The sequence below is a fragment of the Dunckerocampus dactyliophorus genome, chromosome 17 (genome assembly GCF_027744805.1).
Source record: "Dunckerocampus dactyliophorus isolate RoL2022-P2 chromosome 17, RoL_Ddac_1.1, whole genome shotgun sequence".
Classification (NCBI taxonomy): domain Eukaryota; kingdom Metazoa; phylum Chordata; class Actinopteri; order Syngnathiformes; family Syngnathidae; genus Dunckerocampus; species Dunckerocampus dactyliophorus.
The window spans coordinates 9,912,598-9,938,743 of NC_072835.1; the positions used below are offsets into that span (position 1 = coordinate 9,912,598).

General features: G+C 39.1%; 1 protein-coding gene across 1 annotated transcript; it reads left to right on the forward strand.

The window, feature by feature from the left end:
- Nucleotides 1–7,630: 7,630 nt before the first annotated feature.
- Nucleotides 7,631–24,425, forward strand: sh3bp2 (SH3-domain binding protein 2). Its single transcript, XM_054757504.1, has 13 exons — nucleotides 7,631–7,861; nucleotides 8,404–8,543; nucleotides 10,652–10,754; nucleotides 11,803–11,920; nucleotides 12,025–12,092; nucleotides 12,214–12,299; nucleotides 12,366–12,443; nucleotides 13,390–14,128; nucleotides 15,442–15,559; nucleotides 17,440–17,495; nucleotides 17,854–17,929; nucleotides 18,753–18,812; nucleotides 18,920–24,425. Exons 1-13 carry the CDS (start codon nucleotides 7,647–7,649, stop codon nucleotides 19,040–19,042), a joined length of 1,980 nt encoding a protein of 659 aa, XP_054613479.1. The 5' UTR covers nucleotides 7,631–7,646; the 3' UTR covers nucleotides 19,043–24,425.
- The last annotated feature ends 1,721 nt before the right edge of the window (nucleotides 24,426–26,146 follow it).

Below are 26,146 nucleotides of genomic sequence, written 5' to 3' on the forward strand. Positions count from 1 at the left end.
ATCTTAGCAACAGGCTGTAATGTTAATACATTATGCAAAAAAAACATATCAAACAACAGTTTTCAGGGAACCTTACGACTTTTCATTTATACTCTTATGCTCTTATACACTAATTTGCCTGTGCAACTTCAATGATGAAAGCGGGTCAACACTATACAGTATATTAAAAGTTAAAAAACACCTACAGACCAGGAGAGACGTACGATGCATGCAGTGAACATTCACACAGGAGCTGCTGTCGGCCACTCTCTACACTGCTGACAGCTGTTACACTTTATATCACGCCTTCCGAATGCCTTATATTTGTATTTTCGTTCATTTAGCCATTTTCATGCATGAAAATGCTTAATTTAGGCCACAAATACATACAATTTGCTTAAATATGCTTTTTTAAACTAATAATAGACCATATGCAACCACGAAACAGCAATCATTTATTAATGATACAATTTTTGACAAGAGTGCAATGAGATCCAATACAAGTGTATACAAAATGCCATTATGATCAAAATAATGCTTAGATTGTAGTACTGTAATTTAATACTAGGTTTATTATTGTGGTTGTAGTTTGCAGGTGTTTCTAATACTTTGGTTGCCTCATTTAGCTACATGACAAGGGCAGAGGCCTGAGCAAGCCATAAACCCATGCTATTCATGCAATGTAGTATATATTTATAGCGTATGCACTCTAATCCAATAACATGTGGTGACTCAATTACAGTAGTACATACAGAAGTACACTCGCAGTTGTGGTATTATTGAAAATAATTACATGTAATTGTTACACTGATGTTATTCCTGCATATTATATTACCCCTACACTGAAAATGAAATACATGTTGAAAGATGTGGAAATATGAAGTTTAGCTCGGCTTGAGTTGAGTGTCTGGTTTTGTTTTTCCAGCGAGAGGAAATGCTGTGGATTATCTTAACTGGACAACAGTTCTGCTGATGATTCATTCACCACTTCCTGTTAGAGGCGGAAGTGACCTCATCTGACACCTGGGAGTGTGTGGGTGGGGAAAAAAGAAGTAGGTCTATATTTTGTGCCATATTAATCTACTTGTTATTTTTAGTTGGTCTCTCACTTCTTCATATTAATGATATTCATTTTCACGTCCAGTAATATTGTTCACTAATAAAATACTAAAAATGAACTTATGAATGTGCTATGGGGCAGAATTCGGAACAGATTGCATAAAAATGATGTTATATGAGACTATACTTGGCCTGCGATTGGCTGGCGACCAGTCCAGGGTGTCGCCCGAAGTCAGCTGGGATCGGCTCCAGCATACCCCCGTGACCCTAATGAGGAGAAGTGGCATAGAAAATGGTTGGATGGATGGATGGAGACTATACTTGGTTCTTTCCAATAGACAACTCACATGTGATTGTGTGCATTGCCTATTCTAAAGAAAAATTATGCATATTCTCCTGCAAAGAAAGAAAGTTGAATTGTACTAATTGTAGAATGTATATTACTTAATACAGGTGGTACACGGTCTACGTTCCGTGGTTTTACATTGGGGAAGGATAAAAAAAACTTCTTTCACTTCATTATGTCTCCCAAGTGTCAGTGCACCAAAGAAAAAGAAAGCCATCACCGTGGAAGTGAAAATGAACATCATAAAAAGCTCAGAGAGAGGAGAAGCGTCCACCAGTATTGGCCGCTCTTTTGGTCCCAACCGCTTAAATGTCACAACCATTATTTAGGATATAAAGATTATTGGATGCTAATGAAAGTTAGAGGGGTCGTGGATTCTATGCGCTGTTACAATGAGATCTGGGAGGAGAACAGACGATGGCTCTCTCGGGATGACCTGGTATTTTTGTCTGGCTCGCCTGCCCTTCCCGGGAGGGCCCATTGGGGCCGGTTGATGCACCGGGGATGACGTTTGCGGTGCTTCCCTTGGACTGACTTGGGTCGTGGGCATTTCTGCACACCTGGAGGAGGGTCCAGCAGTGTCCGGGGGCAGGGCCTGTGCTACTGCTGGCCTGCATGCCGCCGTGGTGGCTTGGGGTGGTCCGTGTTCTCTGCATCTCGGTATTTGGGTTGTGGGTCTGGGACCCTAGGGTCCCCTACCCCTTTGCGCCTTGGGTGTTCTGCGCGGTGTGTGTACAGTATATGAGTTACTTTATTTATTTATTGTCTTATTTATTTACGTGTTTTATTTATTATGCTCTGGGGGGGGGCTTTGGGGCCTGACTCTTGGGGGCTGCCCTTGGTTTTGCCCTCCCCCGTGGGGCCCGTGGCTCTCTGGTGGTGGGGGCTCGGCTTGGCTGTGTGGGGTGGCGTTTGCTGGGTGGTGGGAGGCAGTCCCTCTCCTTCCATACATCCTCAGTGACAATTATACGTTTAGTTACACATACAGTATGCACGTATACTGTATATACATGCAGACATGCAAACACATACACACCTACAGAGATACCTGTACACGCATACATATAAACACTCACACTACATAAGTACTTCCCCAAATAACTCACTGACTTATCCATTGTGTTTTATTATAGTGATGGTGATGTCGGCAATAAGATTATAGTTATTACAGTTGTGTGCATTGCAGTTATTGTCATTCTGTTCACTATCATGGTTTGTATATTCATTGCTACTATTACTACTACTAATATGACTGTTTCAATTCAGCATTATCACTGTGGCTGTTGATATTATTTTGTCTTCTCCATTATGGTCTTTTTAGCCGTCATAGAGATTTTGCTGATGTAGCACTGTTTGTTTCTGTTGTTTTGTTATTGTCGTTACAATTGTTGTTGTTGCTGTTGTTCTTGTCTCTCTTTGTATTGTCCCCCTCTTGTCCCCCCTCTGTTGTTTTCTTTTCTCTTCTTTTCTATCCCCTCCTGCTCCGGTCCAAACTTGTATAACAACCAAACATCAAATCAAGTCAAATAAAAATCTATATAACAGGGGAAGAGTATGTTACACTTTTCCCTGGCAGAGCAAATCTGTTTAGCATGTAAGGGCATTTACTATCTGCCCCATTGGCTGGTAAGGACAAAAAAAATAATTGAACAGTCTCATAATTCCTTTATCACACACTTTGTGCGTCTTTTGTTGTCGCTCTCGGTGTCACTTTCGCCTTGTGGCAAATTAGCCCTTGAACTTGAGCTCTTCATCATTCAGTAGTCCAGCCTTTGGTGATAGTGGATTTTTTGACACATTATAAAGAAAGCCACACTATAAACCTTGCAATCCTACCTCCACTTGATGTTCCTACTCGTTACCTCCGATGATGAGACGTGAGACGCTTTTTTCATCAGAGTTCAACATCTGCTGCGGTCCAGGCAAACAGAAGCTATAGTAATTCTACACTTGATCAAACGTACTTAAGATTTTTCAGATCAAATCACAATCGCTGCATAAGAGTTGAAAACATGATATTAGCGTCCACTTCACTTGTCCAATTCACAAAATTAGCCGCATCACTGTATAAGCCTCAGGGTACAAAGCGTGAGAAAAAAGTAGTGATTTATACACCAGAAACCAAACATGAACTAATGATGAAAACAGAAAAACAACAACTCAACATCTAACCTGTCACCCAGAGCATGCCACTGAGGACCACCTGTAGTATTTATGAATGTATAGAAATAAATTAAGTTTAATTAAGATTTACCAAAATAAAATAGTATTTTTGTATTAGGTGTTCCTTCCTACACAGTGTGATGTAATTTTTCGGGTATGCTAAATGTAATGTAAAGCATAACTGCAGTTGAAATGTGAGTTGATGATGGTGGTGATGATCACCCCAGAGAACTGCACGTCTTTGCTGAGTCGTATCGCAGCCGCTCCACCCTGATGATTGATTGCGTTTTCATCTTTTATCAGCGTTCTGTCTCATCCTCCATTAAACCAGATGCCTCTCATTCCTGAGGGTTGACTCACTGCTGCTTTTTTAGCCGACAAGTTCTTGTCAAGTTCCCATCAAAATATGACTCATACTCCAGCTATGCTCTCCTGGCACTCCTAATGAGACTTGAGGCTCTGATGCAGCGGGAATTGTATCTACTGTTTGTATTCATGTGTTTTACTCTTACTAGGATGACTGGAATGCGATCACTCCTTGCAGGCTATTAATAATAACCGACACATTTCAGAATATAGATAACATACTGTAATGACACTTAGGGCCATTATGCGTTGTGTTCATGTATGTGTTACCGTGTGATCTCCAAGTCTTTGTTTCAGATTAGTTGGGTTGTGGCCGCAAAAGTAGCCTGTGTTAGGAATTTTTGTGCCTGAATTTCAATATTGCAATAAAAGCCTGTTATTTCGGCGATCCAGTCTGGTGCTACAATACACAGACTCAAAATAATCCAAAATCCAAACCCACGGAACATTCGCTCACCCGCAACTACATTTGTATGCGTAGTAAAGACGAGTCATTTGATTAAAGCGATCCCTCCTCTGGCCACCTTGCACAAAAATCTAAATAAGACTGGAAATAACCCAAAAGTCAGGGAAATACAGCAGTTGACAAATGATGGGACAAGCAAATGAATGCTTAGTGTGAGGGCCAGCCAGCGGGGGCCAGGAGAAGGAGGGCGATTTCGAAGTGAATGACAAAGTGTGAATGGTAGTGATGGGTCGTTCGTGAACGAAACAGCTCTTAGAGTCAGTTCTTTGAAGTAACGACAGGATCCAGTTCTTTTCAAGCCACCGTTTTTGCTTGAGTTTTTTGTCTGTTGGTGCAGTATGGGTTGCAAAAACTTTTGCCAGGATGCTGCTTTTTCTTTTAGTTTTGCACATTTATATTTGGTTGTGTAATGTTTTGTTGATGTCGTGTTGTTTCACCGTAAACATATGATAAGACATTTTTGTGTAATTGAGATGGGTGGTTTTTTTTCGTGTTTTAATAATTTTTTGATATTTTTTGTTGCAATCGGTTCCAGGTTGAGTGTATAAATTAAGCCATATAAACAATAAACATTTACAGTAATATAATTATATTTTTACATTAGACTTTTCCTTTAGGGAGCCAAGCCAAAAGAACCGGTTTTCCCATCGCTAGTGAATGCACCCTGAGGGTCAACCAGTATTGTTGAAATTTTACAAACATGTGCCTGTTAGTCCACTGACAACGTGTACTTTATTGTAATTTTGTGGCGATTCTTGAAATTTTAAGTCATTTTGACTTGTGGGGTCAAACTTTTAACAGCGCCACCATCTAGTGCAGTCGTCCCCAACCCCCGGGCCTCGGCCCGGTACCGGGCCGTGGGTCATTTGGTACCGGGCCGCAGAAAAAATAATTTCCATTATTTCATTTTTTAATGTTTTATTTTGAAAAGTGGCCGGATTCTCTCTGTTACATCTGTCTCACTTGACGCATGTCCATTGTGCGTGTGCTAAATGTATCTCATGCCGCACAGATAGACTGCTACTGTATTTTTACCATTTTTCTTTCACCTCATATTTGGTCTCAAACGTTGATACTATGTGGGAATGCATAAAGGTAAGTTTTGATGACTTATTGAGTGCTAATGTGCACATTTGTCTCAAGTTAATTTATGCTAGCACACTGCCTTTTACCACGCACGTCAAGGGATGCATGTTTTGCCAGATGTTCACCTTTTGTGAGAAGCGGTTCAGGAGTAGAAAGACTTACACCACGAAGTGCCCTAATTTTTTCCAGTGACTGCAGACTGTTGGCTGAATTAGGCCATGTTGTTCAAATTGAGCATATGTTCCGTGACACTTAGATAAACACACCTAATCTTACCAACAAAACTTTACAAAGGTAATACTGCTCTGTTCTTAGCACTTGGACTCATGTGTATTTGTATGGCTGTTTCAATTTGCTCACTTTGCATTAAGAGTTCACACTGAGAACTTCAGCAAAATCTAGTGCGCTGTTAGTACGAGGCCAGATGTTGTACTCAACATGCCCCACATGGTGAATGTGTAGCGATAGACCCGAACCACCCTCAGTCGTTGCCATCTTGGCTTCATAGCGGAAGGGGAGGGAAAGGGAATGGTTGCAATTCAAAATTAAAAAGAAGAAAATAGGTTTAGTAGTTCCCTGTTATTCAGGGTCTCAGACCACCCGTAAATGGCAAGCAATTCAGACACCCATGAAAATGTCTATTTTGACATTCCAAAACAAACCAACAGGAGGTCATCAAACCAAACACCTCCCTCACTCACGGTGTAACCAAAAATAACACCACAAGTAACATACAGAACACCAGTCACGGGCTGGTATGAGATTCTGACTGTACGATACCCTTGGGCAAAAATATCACGGTTTGACGGTTCCACTGTATTATTAAATATTATGTATTATTATTATATTCAAATATCTTTATTGAAAAGAAAAAGAAAGTCAAGTCAAAACAGTATTTTTTAATCCATATGATACAACACAATGAAAGTGTTTTATGTATATAAAATAAATAACACAAAATAGCTGAATTCATTCTAAATAAATAAAATGCAATTCTCAATGTACAATTGTTCAGCAGTGGTTTTGGTCTTGGAACTCTGCCATGCAGGCCATTTTCACCCAGTGCCTTTCTTATGGCGGAGTCATGAACACTGACCTTAACTGAGGCAAGTGAGGTCTGCAGTTATTTGGATTTTGTTGTGGGGTCTTTTGTGACCTCTTGGATGAGTCGTCAATGTGCTCTTGGGGTAATTTTGGTTGGCTGGCCCCTTCTGGGAAGGTTCACCATTGTTCTATGTTTTCATTTGTGGATAATGGCTCTCACTGTGGTTCGCTGGAGTCCCAAAGCTTTAGAAATCGCTTTCTAACCTTTTCCACTTGGACTCAGGTGTGATAAACCACAATTATATTTTAACGGGGGGGGGGGGCAATCACTTTTTCACACAGGGCCATGTAGGTTTGGATTGGATTTTTTTTCTCCTTAAATAATAAAAACTTTCATTTAAAAACTGCATTTAGTGCTCAGCTGTGTTGCCACTGATTAATATTTCAATTTGTTTGATGATCTGAAACATTTAAGTGTGAAATCAGGAAGGGGGCAACACTTTTTCACACCACTGTGTATATATAGTTTTTACAGTTTAAAATTCGATCATCTGATGAACACTTTGTTTGAATTTAAATACAATTTTCATGTTTTTAGTTGTTTTTTTTACTTCAGTTTTTAATGTTTCCTAATTATGAATTTCAATGCTCTGCTTAAAGTCTGGTTACAACCTGCGCAAAATGTGAATATTTTGTTGAGGACTGAATATATTATGTGTTTCTACATAGACACAACATCATTGCATGAGAAAACATATGACTGTCATCATAGTACACCATCATACTTTATCATGTAAGAATGCAGTTGGACTGCAAACATACCAAGAAGTGAAACATGCGTATCGCCCAGTACTATCGATGAAAGAAAGTACATGTCATCATTCCTTCTTCCTCTGGGGTCAGTTGATGCAGAAGATAAACTGGAAATTGGTCGCGAACTCATTTGAGGATGAAGGGCTTCACTTGGGATGTTTATGTTGACACAAACACACCCACACTAGTTGGGCAAATCTGGGAATTAATAGTTCCGGTTTGAACTCAGTTCGAAAGTGTGCTGATGTGAAGACACAAGCTCAGCTTGAGTGTGCAGGTATGTATGTGTGTGTGTGTGTGTGTGTGTGTGAGGAGGGGGGGAGTATGGGAAATGGAAAGTGTGCCGGTCAGCGAGGAATAGATAGATTACATCAGCAGAGCATAAGGAAAACCTCAGAGAGGAAAAGGGAAAAAAGAGTAAACCAAAAGGCGGCTAGTGGTGGTTTTGGAATGGAGCTCCTGCCAGCATTGGCGTCTACTGTCAGTCTCCTGAAGAACAGCGACGCAGTCCGGTGCATGAAAAGAAAGTTTGACAGGAGGTAGGCTGTACCTGAACAGGTCACACCTGCACATACGGTGCAGAGGAATGTGTGAAACCATTCTTTTTAGTGTTTATATAGAGCCGAGACGCATGAATTGGCCATACGGCAGCTGACGCTTGATGTTTAGGGATGTGGTCGTGATGAGAAAATGTGAGTATAAATGTGTCAGAAAATGTTGTCTGTCAGCCGCTGGGTCTCCAGTGTGACCTTTTTTCATTTTTGGATTACACTTGATTTGCAACAGTGTATGTCTGAACGGATGCCTGCACAGCTGGAAAGATGACTAAAATATTGTACTGAAATTTGACTGAAATAGAAGTAAAATCACAGGTCTCAAAATCTACTCCAGAAAAGTAAAAAAGTAAAACATATAATTAAATGTAGTCAGTGTAGAAGTTACTAGTTACTTTTTAAGCAGGGTCTTCTGTATACTGTACTGCAATAAAGGAAAATGAAAACCACCATTTGGTGACACATTCATGAATTACTGCAGAAAAAAAATAGATCATCATTCATCTGTTTTATCTTCTTTCACACAGAACCATGTCATCTCGGGAGGTGTGTTGGCCGGTACCAATGAGAGCCATCGGAGCACAGAATCTCCTCACTATGCCTGGAGGAGTTACTATAGCAGGATACCTCCACAAGAAGGGAGGCAGCCAGTTTAGCCTCTTGAGATGTGAGTACAGTGGATTACAGTTTGTTTTTTTTTTGGTCAAAAGCATTTTTTTCCTGCAGAAAACACAGAAATACGTGATAAAACAGGCAAAATGCACAGGTGACCACGTTAAAACAGCCCTCAGTTTTTACGTTTATGTCTTTATGCTTCGCTGATGATGTTTTTTCGTCGAGCGTTGAGATTTCGCACTTTGTTTGGTCGTTCTTGAAAGCACCATAATTGTGTGCTGAGACGCAAAAGCTTGTTTGGCTATGGAAGCATTAGCTTTGATAGTCATCGATCATCTTACATTATCATTCTTGAGTGGTGAGTACCTATACATTTTATACTTCTGGAGCTGAATGTAATGTAATAATTACAGTCCCTTTTATTTCAAATGATGGGCAAAAATCGAACGTCTACGTCAAGCTAGCAGGAGGGTTTTGAGAGGGCAGAGGGAGCGCGTAGCGTGTCTTGTGAAAAAAAATAGGGATGTCAAAGTTAACAAAGCTTCCTTTAAGAGCACAATTTTTTTTGACGCGCGCACGTCCTGTTTGGCCCTCAGCCCACACCGTAGTTCGAGGAAGTAGCGGTGACTGGAGCCACAAGCGGGAACATATATTGAGCAGAAATGGAGAAAGAAAAGGGTATCTTGATTAGTAAAATTAGCTTTAAAGCTTCAAAGAAGCGAGAAGGTACTGAAGCACTGGCGGTCTTTTTATTGCCATTACTACAGAGGTACCTTGGCATACAAATGCCCCAACCAACAAGTGTTTTTTTTAGATGCGAGCCGTCTTCGGCTGATTTTCTGCTTTGAACTGCAAGCTAAAATTGTATAACGAGCAGCTAGTTAACGGTAGGCATAGCCGAGGACAGCTATTTGGGGGCTTATGTCAATGTCACCATGGCTGAACAGCTAACAGTGCTGGAATTAGCTAGCATTAGCAGAGCACTAGCTAGTCATAAACACATGAGTGAAACATACATACATTATATAAATCTAATTTATCTTACTTATTATGTATTGAGTAAAACTAGGACAGGAACAACATCAAATTTAAAGTGTGAAATGAATACAGAGCTACCTTCCACCAGTAGGAGCCTGGACTTGTTTTCAGAGACGTTATGTACCAAACAAATATGCACATTAGCACTAATTAAGGTCAGCAATTACCTTTATGCATTCCCACATAGAATCAGCATTTGGGACCAAATATGAGGTGAAAGAAAAAGGGTAAAAATCTGTATAGTAGTCAGCGTGAGACACAGTTAGAAAGTGTGTTCAAGAACCCTTAAACAAAATGTGACAAGACGCTGCTTGCATTAAACATGCAAAAACTGGGGGATTTCTAAATGTATGTTATTTTTTAAATATAATAATGTCCCATGTTTCCAAAATTGATATGCCTTTACATAACATTTAATGTAGTTATCATAGTTGAGTATCAAATCGTTTAGTACAAAGAGATAACATCCTTACTTACTATAGATAAAAACGTATTTCTATCTGCGATTTAGTGCAATTCATTCTGAGTTACCTATGGACAAAATGTGATGAATCACGATGAAATATTTTAATCGATTGACAGCTCTAGCAAAACGGAAAAATTTCTTATACATCCGCTGGTGGTCCAGGGGGCACGGTGGCCTGGTGGTTAGTATGTTGGCCACACAGTCGGGAGATTGGGAAGATCTGGGTTCGAATGTCCGTTGGATATTTCTGTTTGGAGTTTGCATGTTCCCCGTTTATTCTGGTTTCCTCCCACATTCCAAAAACATGCATGTTAGGTTAATTGGCGACTCTAAATTGTCCATAGATACTGTATGAATGTGAGTGTGAATGATTGTTTGTCTATATGCCCTACGATTGACCGGTGACCAGTCCAGGGTGTACCCCGACTCTCGCCCGAAGTCAGCTGGGATAGGCTCCAGCATACCCGTGACCCTAGTGAGGATAAGCGGCATAGAAGATGGATAAATGGATGGTGGTAATGATATAAACTCACTAGACACCTTATTAGCTATAATTGGATAACCTAATGAAATCCTATAAATGCACAAGCTGCTTTGCATATGTTGTCTCAAGAGATATCATTTCTAACCACATTCTATTGTTTGCTTTTTCCCAGGGCCACTGAGGTACGTCATCATCCTCAAGGGTTGTGTGTATTACTTTAAAAGTAGTACTTCTGCGGCACCACAGGGGGCGTTTTCTCTGAATGGGTACAACAGGTCTGTAGCAGAGTCCTCTCTTTAGGAATTTCAAAAAACTTTGAAAACAGTTGACCTGAATATATTTTTATTAAGGTTGTCGAAGTTAACACATTTATTAAGCAGTCGACAAATTCAGTTTAAGGGCACAATTTTTAAACATGTGATTAATGCTTGTGTGACCTTTAAGCCATGCCACTTGAACGCGTGTGAAATGGTGAAACACACCCCCTTATCTGGGTGTACACATGGCTGCAGAAAAGTGCTTAAGATTGCCAAGTTTCACTTTAAAGACCTGCTGGATGGTTTTATTGGCAAGAACAAAGTTATTTGTACTTACTGTTGCTATGAAATGTGATATCTTTGAGTGTGTAGAACAGTCCAAAGAAGAATTAGTCCAAAATGTATTATTAATTTACTACAAATTATGAATCTTTGTTCATTTATCTATGTCAGTGACTCATAGTGACAGGCAGAAAATGGAAACGTTCTTCCACTAGATGGTAGAAAGTACATAATTAACCCGTGTATCCATCCATTGCTATGGGATCACTGCAGGCACACAAGAGACGGCCGAGGAAGCTAGTTAGCCTCCAATTTAGTTACTGTAAACTTAAGACAGGGTTTCAAACGGAGTGGGGAAAAAAGACAAAATAAGAAGCCAAAAGCTTACCACTTCCACACTGAATAGGAGCAGAGCTTCTTTTCATGTCGGACATGCCATGGCTGACTCCTTGCGGCATGACGGTACATAATGTCATGTCACATCAATGTTTTGAGTCATTACTGACGACTAGTGGCCAGAATATGACATATAATTTGTATTTCAATATTGTTTGACTAATCATGGGCCATAATCAGCCAAGAAACAACAAGCATTTATTAATTAATAATTGCTTTTAAAGCGGGCTGGAGTGCAGGAGAGCTATCCAAACCGCGATGTAGCGAGGGACGACTGTATGTATGTACAGTATATACTGTATGTATATACACAAACTACACAATGCCATGCATGTCTACTCTGAAATACCATTGAGTATTTACAGTATACTGCTTATTCATCCCACAGAGTGATGAGAGCAGCAGAGGAGACAACATCCAACAATGTTTTCCCATTTAAGATCATCCACGTCAGTAAGAAACACAGGACATGGCTTTTCTCAGCAGCGAGTGAAGATGAGAGGAGGGTAAGCACAATGACACCCACACATTGTACCTGTGTCGTACTATATGAATGAATGCCATTTGAAGCAGTCATGTAATGCATGTAATATCTTCTGCTGTCGCGTAGAGTTGGATGCGATCCCTGCGATGCGAGATTGATCGTTATAATGACCGAAAAGAGTCCCATCTTCCAAGGTAACCGTTAAATCCCTCCAAACAGCCAGGATAGGAAGCATATTTGTGCTTGTTCAACCATGTTTTATTCACTTTCTCTGTATAATCATTTAATGAGATTATTGTTGCTTTGTTGCCATAGCGACTCTGATTCAGATGCAGACAGTTTCTATGGGACGATTGAGAGGCCCTTGGATATTAAAGACCCAATGAATAATGCAGAAAATGGTAAGACCATGCATGAATGCGTGTGAAGAAAATGTATTTAGATTTTCCTATCCCCTCTCCATGTAGATTTTTGTGATGATGATGATGATGAAGACGATGAGGACTATTTAAAGCCAGACAGTGAATGTTTGCCAACATGTACAGGTAACGCAACCACACAACACGTACACCCACATTCTCTTTCTCAGGTATTGATGTCTCTAGAATTCAATAAAAGTGACACTCCAGGCTTTTGCGATGTTGCGTTTGCCCCAATTCATGCAAAAAAGTGTGCACACCTTGCAAATTTGTCCAGTGCCTGCAACTTCCCCACATATTTTGCCCAATCGTCATTTTCGCCAATCGAATTTGTCCCTGACACGCACATCATCTGTGTCCTTGCATGGCCCCGCCCCACGTCCTCACTTTTTCGTTTGCATTCACAATAATGGAAACGTGTGACAAGAATCTCTCATCGTCTCTCATTTACCAACAAAAATCACCGCGATAGATTGCTCTCAACAGTTCCCCAATGTTGTCAGTGTAAGCAGGGTTAGCAACGTGGAATATATTGGAACATAAACATCAACAAGCACTTTTCAACGTGCTTGGAGAATGTCTGCAACTTGTGGTCGACAAAGCGAACAGCGGACAATAAGGTCGTTCCCGGTGGGTGGCGGGTTTTAATCTTCCGCTTTTATTCTGAAGGGGATTCATTCAGCAGCGATTCGTCGGTTAATAATCCTATAGGTGACGACAAAGCTCTGTAGTGCTTTTTGAAATCCTTTGTTGTGGTATAAGAAAACCAACAATGTTTGTTAGTAGTCTACTGCCATTAAGATGTTGAATGTGGCAGCCCCGTCTCTTGTTGAGCCTTAGAACTTTAGCCTTAGAATTTTATACTTTTTATATATCAGCTGTTCAAGTGGAATTGTTTTTGGACAGAATGAAAATCATGGACTGTCCAGGTCTATATAAGAGAGTACACTTACAAAATCAGCAAATAATTCTGTTCCCCACTGAATGAACCAGCAACCATTCACACTCACATTCACACGTATGCTTAGGTTCAGCTAAAACTAAAACATGCATGTTGATTCTACATCCTCAGGTCGACCCACTGGACCTCCACCTGCTTACCCTCCACCCCCTGTTCCCATGATGTCCCAGCGCCATATAGAGTTCTGTCCAAGCATCCATAAAGGCACGCCACCTCCAGTCCCATCACACAACAGAACCCAAACCAACCGCAAAAGACCCCTTCCCTTGAAACCCCCTCCCATTCCAAAGGACCTAAACAAAGGTCCGCCTCCTCCTCCCCCCTTCGTTCCCCATCTGCGCAAGCCCTCCTCTGATATCCCGCCGCCCCTTCCTCCCCCCAACACACAGCGACCTATTAAAAGCACAGCGCAGTCAGTCGCTAGGACTGAGACGAACAGAAAAGACTGGAAGTCTCCAACGGCCATTGTGCTCCAATCCCCCACCACCCTGCCCATCTGTGAGCGGCTAGAGACCAGGATGGTCCTCGATGGTTCAGACCACTGCTCTCCGAATGCCGGGAGCAACCGGTCTATTAGCAACAACCACCTTGGAGCACCTGTCAGCAACCTTCACAGCAGACCAAGCCTTTCAGCGCCACATGCTGCAAGTTGTGAAGGCCGAACATCCAAATCTCGAAAGTCATACCCTCAGACACCTTCCAGTCACCCTCCGCTGCCCTTCGACCCCCCTCGATCGCCTCTTCTTCAAACTGGACTACAAAACAAGAGTATGGATATACCTAAAGCTCCACCAGGAGTCAAGCCTCCACTGCCTGTGACCAAGCCCAGACAGTCAGGCACCCCTCTTCAGTAAGTGTGACTCACACACACAAAAGACTAGTACTACACTACGCAGTGGAAGCTGTTACAGTCCACCCCTGTTTAAATCGACAAAGGGGTTCGTTTTATAAAAGAAAGCAGGGGTCCCCAACCATCGGGCAACAAAAGAAATATTCAAATATAATAGAGAAATCAATAGACACATTTTGTCAGCAAAAGCTGGTCAGCACATACAGTACATGAAGAGACTACAAATTACATTAACAAGCGTTCTTACTAGGGCTGCTAATGATACTGACCTTGCCAATAACGATAATGGGAAGATAAGAAAGCTCACTTCTACAGCAGTTACTCAAAATATAGTTTGGGTGGGGAGAAGTTCTCTGTTCTGACATTTTGGATGAAAGTTAAAAGTAACTAGTCAGTGTACCATAGCACTGAAGATATTATTGTTGCTATTCTCATCTAATTACAGAAATCCCTCGTTTATCGCGGTTAACTCGTTCCAGACCGACCATGATAAGTGAGTCTCGGCAAAGATTCAACATTAATTAGAGCATAGAAACCTGTTTATGACTTTCTGAATACGATTTGTATCACTATTAGGACCTTCTATAAATGAAATAACACACTATAGTAACCTTTAAACTCATATTACTCAATATAGAAGATATAATCATTTTGTGCGTTTCAATAAATATTTCCGGATTTGTGGACAGGGAGTGACGTCGGGGATCCTGAGTTGAGTTTTAGCTGGAGTACGGCCACAACAGTAGACCGCGTGAGATGATGATTATTGCTATTATTATTAGGATTATTATGTTATTGTTGTGCCTGTTGTGAGATAAATAATTATAAAATAATAAAAGCTTGTCGTTCGCAATCACGTCTGATGCGTATTACTACAGGTCAGGTAGGCTACAGGTCATTAATGTCTTGTATTGCTTTAAACTGCACAGTATTTTTATTTGAGTTCATTTAGAACATTTTTATGCTTGAAAATACTTAATTTATTGATTCGTTTTTTAATGGTAACATAAATAGAAAGTGTTTTGATGGCGCTATCTGCAGGGGAAAAAGATTATCGCAGCAATGAATCTGCAAAGGTCTCACAAGTCAATTCACCCAACATTTTCAGTACGGAAAGACGCTTTGACAAGACACGATGTAGGTCGATGTACATTTGGAAGTACAATACTGTGTATTTTATGCTTACTGTACTACGGTGCAGTGGGGTCTACTGTACTATATATCATTTTAACATAAGATACAGTAAAAGGGACAGTTTACTGTGTTGTAAATGAGGAAGAAGTCCTACTATGTGTGATGTGTTTTCCCACCAGAAGAGCAGCTCCTGAAGGTCAAAGCTTCCGTTCGCCCGGAGGTGAGAGTATGGAGTTCAAGAAGAAGCAAGACTTGACCAAAAGTAGAGGCGACATTTCAGACGGCGATTACGATAATGTAAGAAAATGAATGAAATGTGTCTGAAATCAGATACGATATTTACTTAGCACAGGCCTCGGAATTACTGAGAACATGAACAAACTAGACCGGGGGTGTGCAAATTGCAGCCTGGGAGCCATTTTTTTATTGGCACACGGCACATTCTGAAAATATAATTTCACTTGGAAAAAAAACAAAACAAAAAACTAACAAGAGCAAAAATGGAAAAATCTGCAGCAACTTTACAAGAATAAAGTCAAAATATTTAGAGACAAAATTTGTAATCTAACAAGAAAATGTTAATTTTGCAATTTTACAATAATAACATTGGAATATTATGAGCAAAAAGAACGTCATTTAAGTAACATAGAGTTCAAATACTAAATGAAATTTTTTTTTTAAGTCAAAAGATTATGGGAAACACAAAACAATGACTTGAGTTGGGTTTTTTTAATTAAGTTGAGGAAAAAGTTATCTTACGTTTTATGTAATGATTTTAGAATCATTTAGCATCATTTTTTGCAAATGTGCAAATTGTGATCTATAGTTTAACTTTCCTTGCCTTGCCTTAGGACAGGGGTGTCCAAAGTGCAGCCCGGGGGTAAAAATATAATTAAAAAATACATAAAAAAGAAAGCAAAAGCAAAAATGGACAAATCTGCGGTCAATACACAAGAATAAAGTAAATAAAAGAGAAACAAATTGCAGACTAACGCAAAATTTTTTATGAGAATAACATAATATTATGTAATACTATGGGGGGGAAATAATATCATTTTAGTAGCATAAAGTTTAAATATCAAAGAAAATAGACATTTTTTTAAAAGTCAAAACAAAAAGTTGTTTTCCAATGAGAAAAATAAGAAAAAGTAATTTAACAAAAAAAGAAATTAAAAAAGCAAAAATGGAAAAATCCGCAGTAATTATACAAGAACAAAGTCAAAATATTAAGACAAAAAAGTTGCAGTGTAATGAGAAAAAGTCACAATTTCACAAGAATAAACTTGTAATATTATGAGAAACACATAAAGTTGTAATTTTTTAAATGTTAAATTGGGGAAAAACTTATATTACGGGAAAGTCAAAATATTATAGGAATAAAGTCATAATATTAGGAAAAGTACATTTATAAAGAGTATTTAAGAGGAAAGTTGCAGAAGAAAGAGAAAAAATGGGAAAACAAGAGCAAAGATGGAAGTTCATGCTAATAATATGCTTATTTTGCCTTCATAACAAACCTGAAATGCGGTTTTTTTCTTGAACATACAGTATATGTAACTTCTTTGCATACGTGTTGCTTTAGAAAATATCAAAGTGGCCCTTGGCCCTTTATTTTTCAGGATGTGGCCCTCGGTGGAAAAAGTTTCGACACCCCAGCCTAACCAGAATAAAGTCAAAATATTATGAGAAAAAAGTCAGAACGACGAGAAGAAAATTTACAAGAAGAATGTTGAAATAGTTGGAAAAAAAACAAAACAACAACAGCAGAGATAAAAGAATTTTTTTACAAGAATAAAGTCCAAATATTAAAAGAAAAAGTTGTATTCTCACGAGAAAAAAAGTTGCAATTTTACAACAATAAATGTAATGTTATTTTAACACTATGAGAAACAAACAAAACATTAAAGCTGTCATTTTTGGAACATTAGGTTGGGGGAAAAGTCATAAAATTATCAGAATAATCTCATAATATTAATCGAAGAAAATTTTCCAAGATTATTTAAGAAGAAAGTTGAAACATGGGAATGTAGTTGATACTGATAATAGGCTTTTTCACCTTCTTTATTTGTATATTTTTGCATTGTTTTACTCGATTCATGTATTGTACTGTCATGATGAACTTCTATGTAATCCAAAGATGGTGCTTTCAATTTGAAACATGGTGTTTCTATTTGCAGATGCTTCTGCCAGACTCCGTGTTCATTGACACGACAGAAACCAGCATTGTAGAAAAGTATGGGACAACATTTTTTGTGAAATAACTCTGCTGCCATGACAAACAAGCAACAATGACAAAAAAATAATGTCTCGCAGGGATGTGTCTGCCCTCTGGTGGCAAAAGTACTGAACTACTTGTATGAAGATTCATGAACATTATAGTACTATATAATACATTTTATACTGTATACATGGAATTATAATGTGGAACATATTGATTATAGATGTACAACGTCAGTTAATTCAGTTAGATAATCATCAAAATAGATAATCACTCAAAAATTGTGTTTAGTTTTTGCGTAGATGATGAATTTTTCAATCTCTCGTTGCTTCCTCTGCCAAAACTTTTGCTGACTTTGTTCTTTTTGCTGCAGATTATTTAAGGAGTGCTCCAACTTTCCACAAGATGGACTTTATGGAATCAGAAACTCAGGAACCAAAACCTCAAAGGTAAAAAATAAACTAAAAATGTCTAAAAAGGTTCAAATGTCTAAATAGAAAAACTGAAAAAAAATCGCCCAAAATATTTATTTTTATGTAAAATTATTGGCCACCCCAAAATTGTCAATAACTGATACTTTGATAAACAGTGGGGTTACATTCAGGGACCACCAGAAAATTCAAGATTCAAGATTCAAGAGAGTTTTATTGTCATGTGCATAGTACAACAGCAGTTATACCATGCAATGAAAATCTTATTCTGTTCATTCTCCCAAGAAAAGAAAGAAAACAAATGAAAGAATAAGAACATAAGAAACATAAACACATAAACATATATACCAATAAATTAAGCAACAACAACAGAAGAGACATTAATACAAGTAAATAATACAAATAAATAAATAAATAAAGTGCTATGAGTGTGTGCGTGTGTTGCGTGCGGCGTGTGCGAAAAATGGCGAAAAAATGTCAATTTTTGACGCACGGCTTGCACCCCATGTAGGTCATGTACGTTTGGATGTTTTTTTTCCCTTACTAATAAAAACTTTCATTTAAAAACTGCATTTGTTTTAATATTTAAATTTGTTTGATGATCTGAAACATTTAAGTGTGACAAAAATAAGAAATCCGGTAGAGGGCAAACACTTTTTCACACCACTGTACATGATCATGTATTTATAAATTATTACTGACTTAGTGTGAATGAAAAAAATCTGACAAAAAAAAATGTAAAGAATATTTTTCGCCAAAATCTGTGCCGTGAATGCTGAATCGCAACTATGCGGGGATCCACATTAATGTGAATGTCTTCCAAACATACTGTGTTCTCCAGGTGCTGGTGGTATGGGATGTCGGCATCGGAAAAGCCAGAAACTATCGTTTGTTTGAGGAGGTACCCAAAACAAATGCTGCCTTTTATGTTTTATCAATACAACACACATTTTCATGGTAAAAGCTTGCACAGTGTCATTAGACATTCACTCTAAACTGTTTTAACAGGGTGACCGGGTGTTTCTGGACACTGATAAAACCTTTTCCAGTCTGTCATCTATGGTGGAACACTACTACAGCCATCCTCTCCCTCACCATGGCTCCCTTTGCCTGCAGATACCTTACTCATAAACACTAGTGGTGGGGCAATACTGCAAATGCTGGTATCGATCAGTACCAAGTAAATACAGGGCCCGTATCGCCAATGACTTGAAAACTTTTCGAGATGATTTTGTGATGTTGCCGTTTATTTGTTGATCATAATTATAATCAGACTAAAACATGGGCCAAATTTTAGGCAAAAAAAATGTTTCATCAACATACACATTTGTAAACAATTTAACAATATATAAATACAACAATGCAAAAAATATCAACAAAACAATACAATTAAAATGATTCCTTTTTATTAGATGCAATGGGCAAAATAAAGTCACTACTACTTTTGGCTTTTACTCAAATTCTTTGGCTTTTTGCCCCCAAAGCCTTTATGTGTCCAACAACAAATATAACAATAACAACAATGTAACAATATGAACACCACAACAAAAAAACACAGATATTTGTGAAAATAAACATAGAAGAGAACTGAAAAATATCGATGTCATCATGCTACTACGAGTATTGATGCGACTTGGTATCAATGCTACTGATATTTGGATCGCCCCGCCCCCTCCCAAAAAAACACAGTGTACCTTATCAGTGAACGATTTGCTATCACAACCTCCCACGTTGTGATATTATGAGCATTTAACTAACCGAAAATAATGAAATGTGGGTAAAAACCTGTTTTCCATTCACACTTGACTCGTAAAAAAAACTACTGTTAAAAAAGCAACCCAACTCCAAAGGGCCACACTCATGAATATGGCAGGTATGTTTTAGTGCTTCTATTGAAGCATCCTCTCTGCATTTACCACAACAGTGTCTGTGTGGATGACTGCAAATGTTATTTAAAGGAAAACTGCACTTTTCGGGGGGAATTTTGCCCATCATTCACACTCCTTATGTGAGAGATGAACACATATGTCTCTCTTTTCTGTGTGTTCTAAAGATATAAAAAAAAAAGATGCAGCAAAAGAATGCACTTATTTCGCCTATAAAGCCTTTTGAAAAAAAACCTCCAAAAAGCGTCAACAATGCTCCATTTACATATAATGCATGTGCCGTGCATATTGACATTGTTATTATTATTATTAACATTGTAACATTGGCGATGGAGCTATGTTACTGGTGTATTGACACCTTGACACCACACCGCCTGCTAGTGACTAGCTTTACCACGCACTCGCTCGCAGCGCGTCAACGCAGCGCTCACAAAGCCTCAGACCACTACCAAAAGGTAAAGTTACATATTGGAGCTGCTGCTACCGCTGCTGGGTTTTTGTTTTTGAGTTTGGAAAAGTTAACGCTAAGGATAGGTGTTGTTTCTATGTTGCTATGTGAAATCATTGGGCCCAGGAAGGAAGTTCCTTTAATGTTTAAAAGGACCAAAATACTGTAAACATTCCATTTGATCATGAATGTACGTGTTAGTACATGGTCACAGCATGTATATGAAAACATAAAACCTTGTTGGAGGTGTTTTAACAGCAGTCTTTGTAGGCGGCATTGGTGTGTCCCATTACGTGCAGTGAAGAGCTGTCTGCATTTATCTGTTTTTATATCTTTAGAAAGCACAGAAAAGAGAAGGACGTGTGTTCATGTCTCACACAAGGATTATGGATGGAAAATTCCAAAAGAAAGTGCATTTCCTTTAAGAATCTAACAATGAGCTAAAATGTTTATGGGTTGTTGTTTTTTTTTACTTTATTAGATGTTTTTGTTTTTAATGCTGGTCATCACTCTACATTTATATTGTATGTACTGTATATGCTGTATGTAAAAAAGTTATGCAAATACATATACTGTTTTCTAATATACAGTAAGTTCGGACTGTATAACGTGTTGCTTTCTGTTGTGTGTGTGTGTGTGTGTGCGTGTGTGCTACCATGAACAGTACAGAATTGTTAGGATAGGTTTATTGTAACCAAGAGAGACAGACACTCTAACAGTAAAGAAAGGTTATAAATTAATTTGTATTTGACTGAAAGAAATGAGTATTTGTTGCCCTACCAAACAGCAAGAATTCCGGCCCTTACAGAACGGTTTTGTGTGTCCATTACGCAGGCAAATTAATCCTGTCCATTTTGTAAAGCATGCCTAACCTTTCACAGAAAGCCTCTCTCATTCAAACCTCTGTACCACCACAGGCAAGACCAAAGAGCTGTCAAAGAAAAACCTCAACGCCAAGATTATAGACCTCCATTCATCCATCCATTTTCTATGCCGCTTCTCCTCATTAGGGTCGCGGGGGTGTTGCTGGAGCCTTCCTCTACATATTTGCCAGTTTCCAGTCTCGCTGTAAATTACAGATTTGGATTCACAGCTTTATGGTAACGCCATGTTCCTGGCCACCTTCAAAACATTTTTGCTATCAATTGCGATATTTCTGTCAGCAATTTCAAAAAGACATTTTCATTTTCCAGTGCCAGATCAAATAATGACCTAAAATCTCATATATGGAAGCAGAAAAACCCCTCTGTTGTATATGTACAGCCTAACCACTGTAATGATGTTTCCAGCTGACCTCACCAGAGTCAATTGCCGCTGTCTCTGGTGCTGAAGCATTTGACGTAGAATAGGAAGAAGACTTGATGAAATGATGATCATTCGATGTGGTTTTCTCATAGAAGTACACATGTTGATGAGGCATAGTAGTATTTAGACTGATATTATGTATCGTTCCACAGCTAGTTTGCTTTATGTCATCTACACTGGTTACTGTATCCATTGTCACCCATTTGCTTTACTGTCATTGAAGTAAAAACATGCTGTGCAACAAAATTATTGCAGCAGCTTTGTTAGATAAAAGTATAAAATATCGTGAAAACATGTTTTAAAAAATGCTCGAACGGAGGAAGACGGTGTTAACAAACTACCTTAGGTTGAAAAATCCTTTATTATGGCCCATTTTTATTATGTCTCTGGCCGAATTCACAAATAAATGTTCAATCAGTGGCTACAACAATTTCTTTGTCAACTCGGTCAGTGAAGTAACACAAATGTTTAGTCCGTCGGCAATAGCTCGTAAGCCAACTGACCCAGGACAGCCAGTTTTCAGGTTATAGCAAATACTGTAATTTGCGGTGTATAAGTCGCTACTTTTTTCTTAAACTGTGAATCCTGCGGTTTATACAGCGGTGCAGCTAATTTATGGCTATACGTTGTAATTTTGTGACATCTCTTTTACTTAAGAACTACTACTAATCGTTTAAATACTGTGCTGTACTGTACCGTGATAAATAATGTGTTAGCAGTGTCAAAGCGCTGTAAATGCCTTGGAGGTGGAATACAAGTGAAAGACAATTTATAATTTACTATGCCGCTCACGGGTCATTGAGGAAACGGTAGCTCTTTCTTTGGCAGGGGCCAATCACAACCTATAAGTCAACTCCCGACGAGCTTGTCAACCCATTGGAAATCACAGGAGGTCATGAGTCATTATAGCAGTATGAGTCACTGTGTCATCTTACCAAGAACGCTAAAATCATCACACAGCAACTTAACACCCAAAAGCTAGGTAAGAAATATACAAGGCAAGTACCAATACGAGATTAAAATGTAAAACAACAGCTATTTTAACTTCATCCCATAATGCATTTTGTCCCAGCAAAGCATTTCATTGGTTATTGTTGCCAGGGCGCTGCAATGCTGCCTCTGTCCACCAAAGGGCGCCAGAGGAGCCCAGAGGGAGGCTGACATCATTGCAGCGCCCCGGCAGCAAGTGCCCCCTTAAAAATCCTTGATCAAAAGCCTCTGTCATTCCATCAGTGTAATGATTGTAAAAATATAAAATGCTTAATTTTAAACATTTCATTCACTTTAAAAAATAGCTGTTTGATTTTTAAAGCTCTTCACGGATTAGCCCCACCTTCACTATATTAAACTCAGGACTGTCAGAGGCTTTTTCACCAGAGCCTCCCTCAGACGAGACGTGGAGATTCCACACAGGAAAACAACCTTTGGACAAACTAGTTCTGTCAGTTCAAGGAAGTCATTTTTGCAATAGCCTCCCAACAAACATTAACGAATGTGCCACATATTGCACTTTTAAGAAGCATCTCAAACAATTTTGTCAAAGTTCCCAGTCATGTCCTCATTTTTGGAATAATTGAATTGTTTTAAAGTTATTTTTATATGTAGTTGTGTGTTTGTGTTTTTATTTGAAATTGTATATTTTTCTACAAGTCCTTTCTTTTTCCTGCCTCGGGACTGCAGGTGAAAATTTGCAAATATACTAGAATCTGGCTCATTTACAGCCTGTACAAAAGTACAGGACAATGTACTTGTCCCGAATAAATAAATAAATAAAATAACAAGATACTTTCGGTTTAGGTTATGTCGACAAGCGCTTAGGCCGACATGACTTAGCCAGCCTGAGGGTAAACAGCTTTGACTGTACAAGGTTATGTACTTGGGTTTGGTTTGCCACGCAACGTTTAAATCGCTTTGGTCATCAGTCCATGGTGTACCCTGCTTCTCGACCAAAGTCAGCTGGGATAGGCTCCAGCTTACCTGCCACCCTGAACAGGATGCATATGCAATGCATAGCGATAACGGATGCTTGAATTGGTTTCTTTAAGATTATGCGTATTTTGCCGTGTGCTTACACGGGTTCTCTTCCGGTACGCCCCGCCACGGTCAAGGCTGACCTTGTATTTGTAAAACGAGTAAACAGCAGCCATCCATCAAATAAGACCACTGTCTGGCTTTGCTACTCTTGTCATTTTAGATATAACGCAATCTGTCTATGTCAAAGGGCTAAGCAACAGCATGGAACTGTTTTCTTGATATTACTGTACAGTAGATCCCACATATTCATGTATTTCTTTTTTGTGCGTTAAACAGTAAATAGAAAAAAAACGCTGCAGCTATGAATCCAGCAGATGGAGCTGCGTCCCGAGTCAGCTCAGTCAACATTTTCCAGCACGAAGATGCTGTGACAAGACGTGATGTTGTGTAACTGCATGTTTTGTAAGTACAACACTGTATACCAGTGATTCTGGGTGCCACCTAGGGGCCCCGTGTGTTTTGGGGCCCTCCTTTTTGTTGTGCTAAATTTGATTAGTATTTATTTTTGTGTTACTCTTTGAGCTTTGTAAATTAAGGAGCTTGATTAGGTGCATGAATGAAGTTTGAATTATTTTAAAATGATTATGATTGAAGGCCAAGTGTTCCCAAATTTTTGATGAGCACATGGTTTTAGCCATTTGACAAGGCTTAGGCCTGTTAAACTATAAGTAGGTTAGTCATAGTTCTTGAATACAAATCAAATCAAGAGTAAGATAGAAGTGATTGGATCCCAACACCCTCTACACTGGAAATCTTGGGCCCCCAGGTAAAAAAAAAAAAGGTTAAAAACCCCTGCTGTATACGATATGCTTGTAATTGTTTCTTAATGTGTAAAACTGAATAAAACGTGTTTAATACCTGTGAGTCATATTGTTATAATCATAATAGAGCTTTTTATGTGTGCCTCCAGAATTCATGTTTTTTCACGTGTTGCAGGGGTCTTGGAACGTGACCCCCATGAAGTAGATCCTAATACAGTACTGTAGATCCTTGTATTTTCTGACCTAGGAATTGCCCAGGTGTGATAGGACACAAGCCCAGTGAATCCGGCAGCCGCACACCCTCCGCCGAGGAGTCCAGCACCGCGTCCACCCATCGCCGCCTTGGCGCCCCTCCACGTTAACGCCACCCCAGCCCCTGCCACCAGCGGTGCCCCGATAACCCACTACGCCGTGCCACCCCGAACACGGACAATGAAAGCATCGGCTCAAACATGCGGCGCGTGCGGACTCCCCGCCGTGTGCACACGGGGACACAAAGTCCACAAACACCCAAACCCTGCACAGGAAACACGGCCACAAATGTTGCTCAGATTGAAGTTACAGAGATGTCCGCCCTCTCCTGGTGTAAAGTATTAACTACACGAGGCATATTAGCAGCATATTCAGCAATGTTGTGACTTTTGCACATAAAGGGCTATATCGGCTTTCATTATAGGGACAAAAAATGACACGGATATTGACCAATATCACATTTTTATGCCAATATCAGCCCACCAATATTGTCGGCCCAATTTTAGCATGAAATCCATTAAAACAAGCCATTTAAGACATATATAAAACTCGTTGTTGCAGTAAATGTGTTCCGTGTGGAGGACAGGAAGTGACGTCGGGGGTTTGGAGTTAAGTCTTAGCTTGCGTGGGTTACGGCCGCAGCAGTAGCCGGTGTTATTATTATGACTATTATCATTATGTTCTTATTGTTATTGTGCCTTTTGTGAGATAATTTAAACAATAAAAGCCCGGCGATCACGTCTGGTGCTTGTTTCACCAAATAATTACTGACACCTGGTGACCAATGTAGAATATTACATTCACAATTTGAATGCGTCTTCTTAATGGGTTATATTTGTATTTTCGTTCATTTAGTCATTTTTAAGTTTGAACATGCTTAATTTAGGCAAAAATGCATACAATTTGCTTAAATATGCAAACTTTTTGACTAATATTAAGCTCTATTCAATGACAAACAACAGCATGAATTATTAATGTATGTTTGAAAAACCGTGATAGACTGAAGCCGCAAAACTTGAACTGTGATGTGGCAAGGGACGACTGTATATTATGTGTTATTTATGTCTGATATGTCTTATTTTCTCATATTATGATTACTATAATGGGTAATACAATTGTAAATGTTACTATAGGGGTGTTATTTCATGTGTAAAGGGCTCTAATACTGTTAAAAACTGTGTTTAGGAAGTCGGAAAGGAGGGTTTCTATGCTCTACAAAAATATTTAATTTTTAAATAAGAAATCATCCATCCATTCATCCATTTTCTAATCCTAATTAGGGTCGCGGGGGTATGCTGGAGCCTATCCCAGCTGACTTCGGGCGAGAGACCAACTGGGTCAACTGTATTTCTGCTGTTCTGCACTGTGGATTGTAACCAGATTATAAGCAGAGCGTCAAAATGCAAATATAAGACATGGGAAATAAAATACAGTCGCCGATTTATTGCAAAGTGCATTTAAACTCAACAGGCAAGCAGCATGCAGCTGAATAAACGTTTAAGAACATCACCTTAAAAAGTCAACATCTGCGCTAAAAACAGGCTTGTCG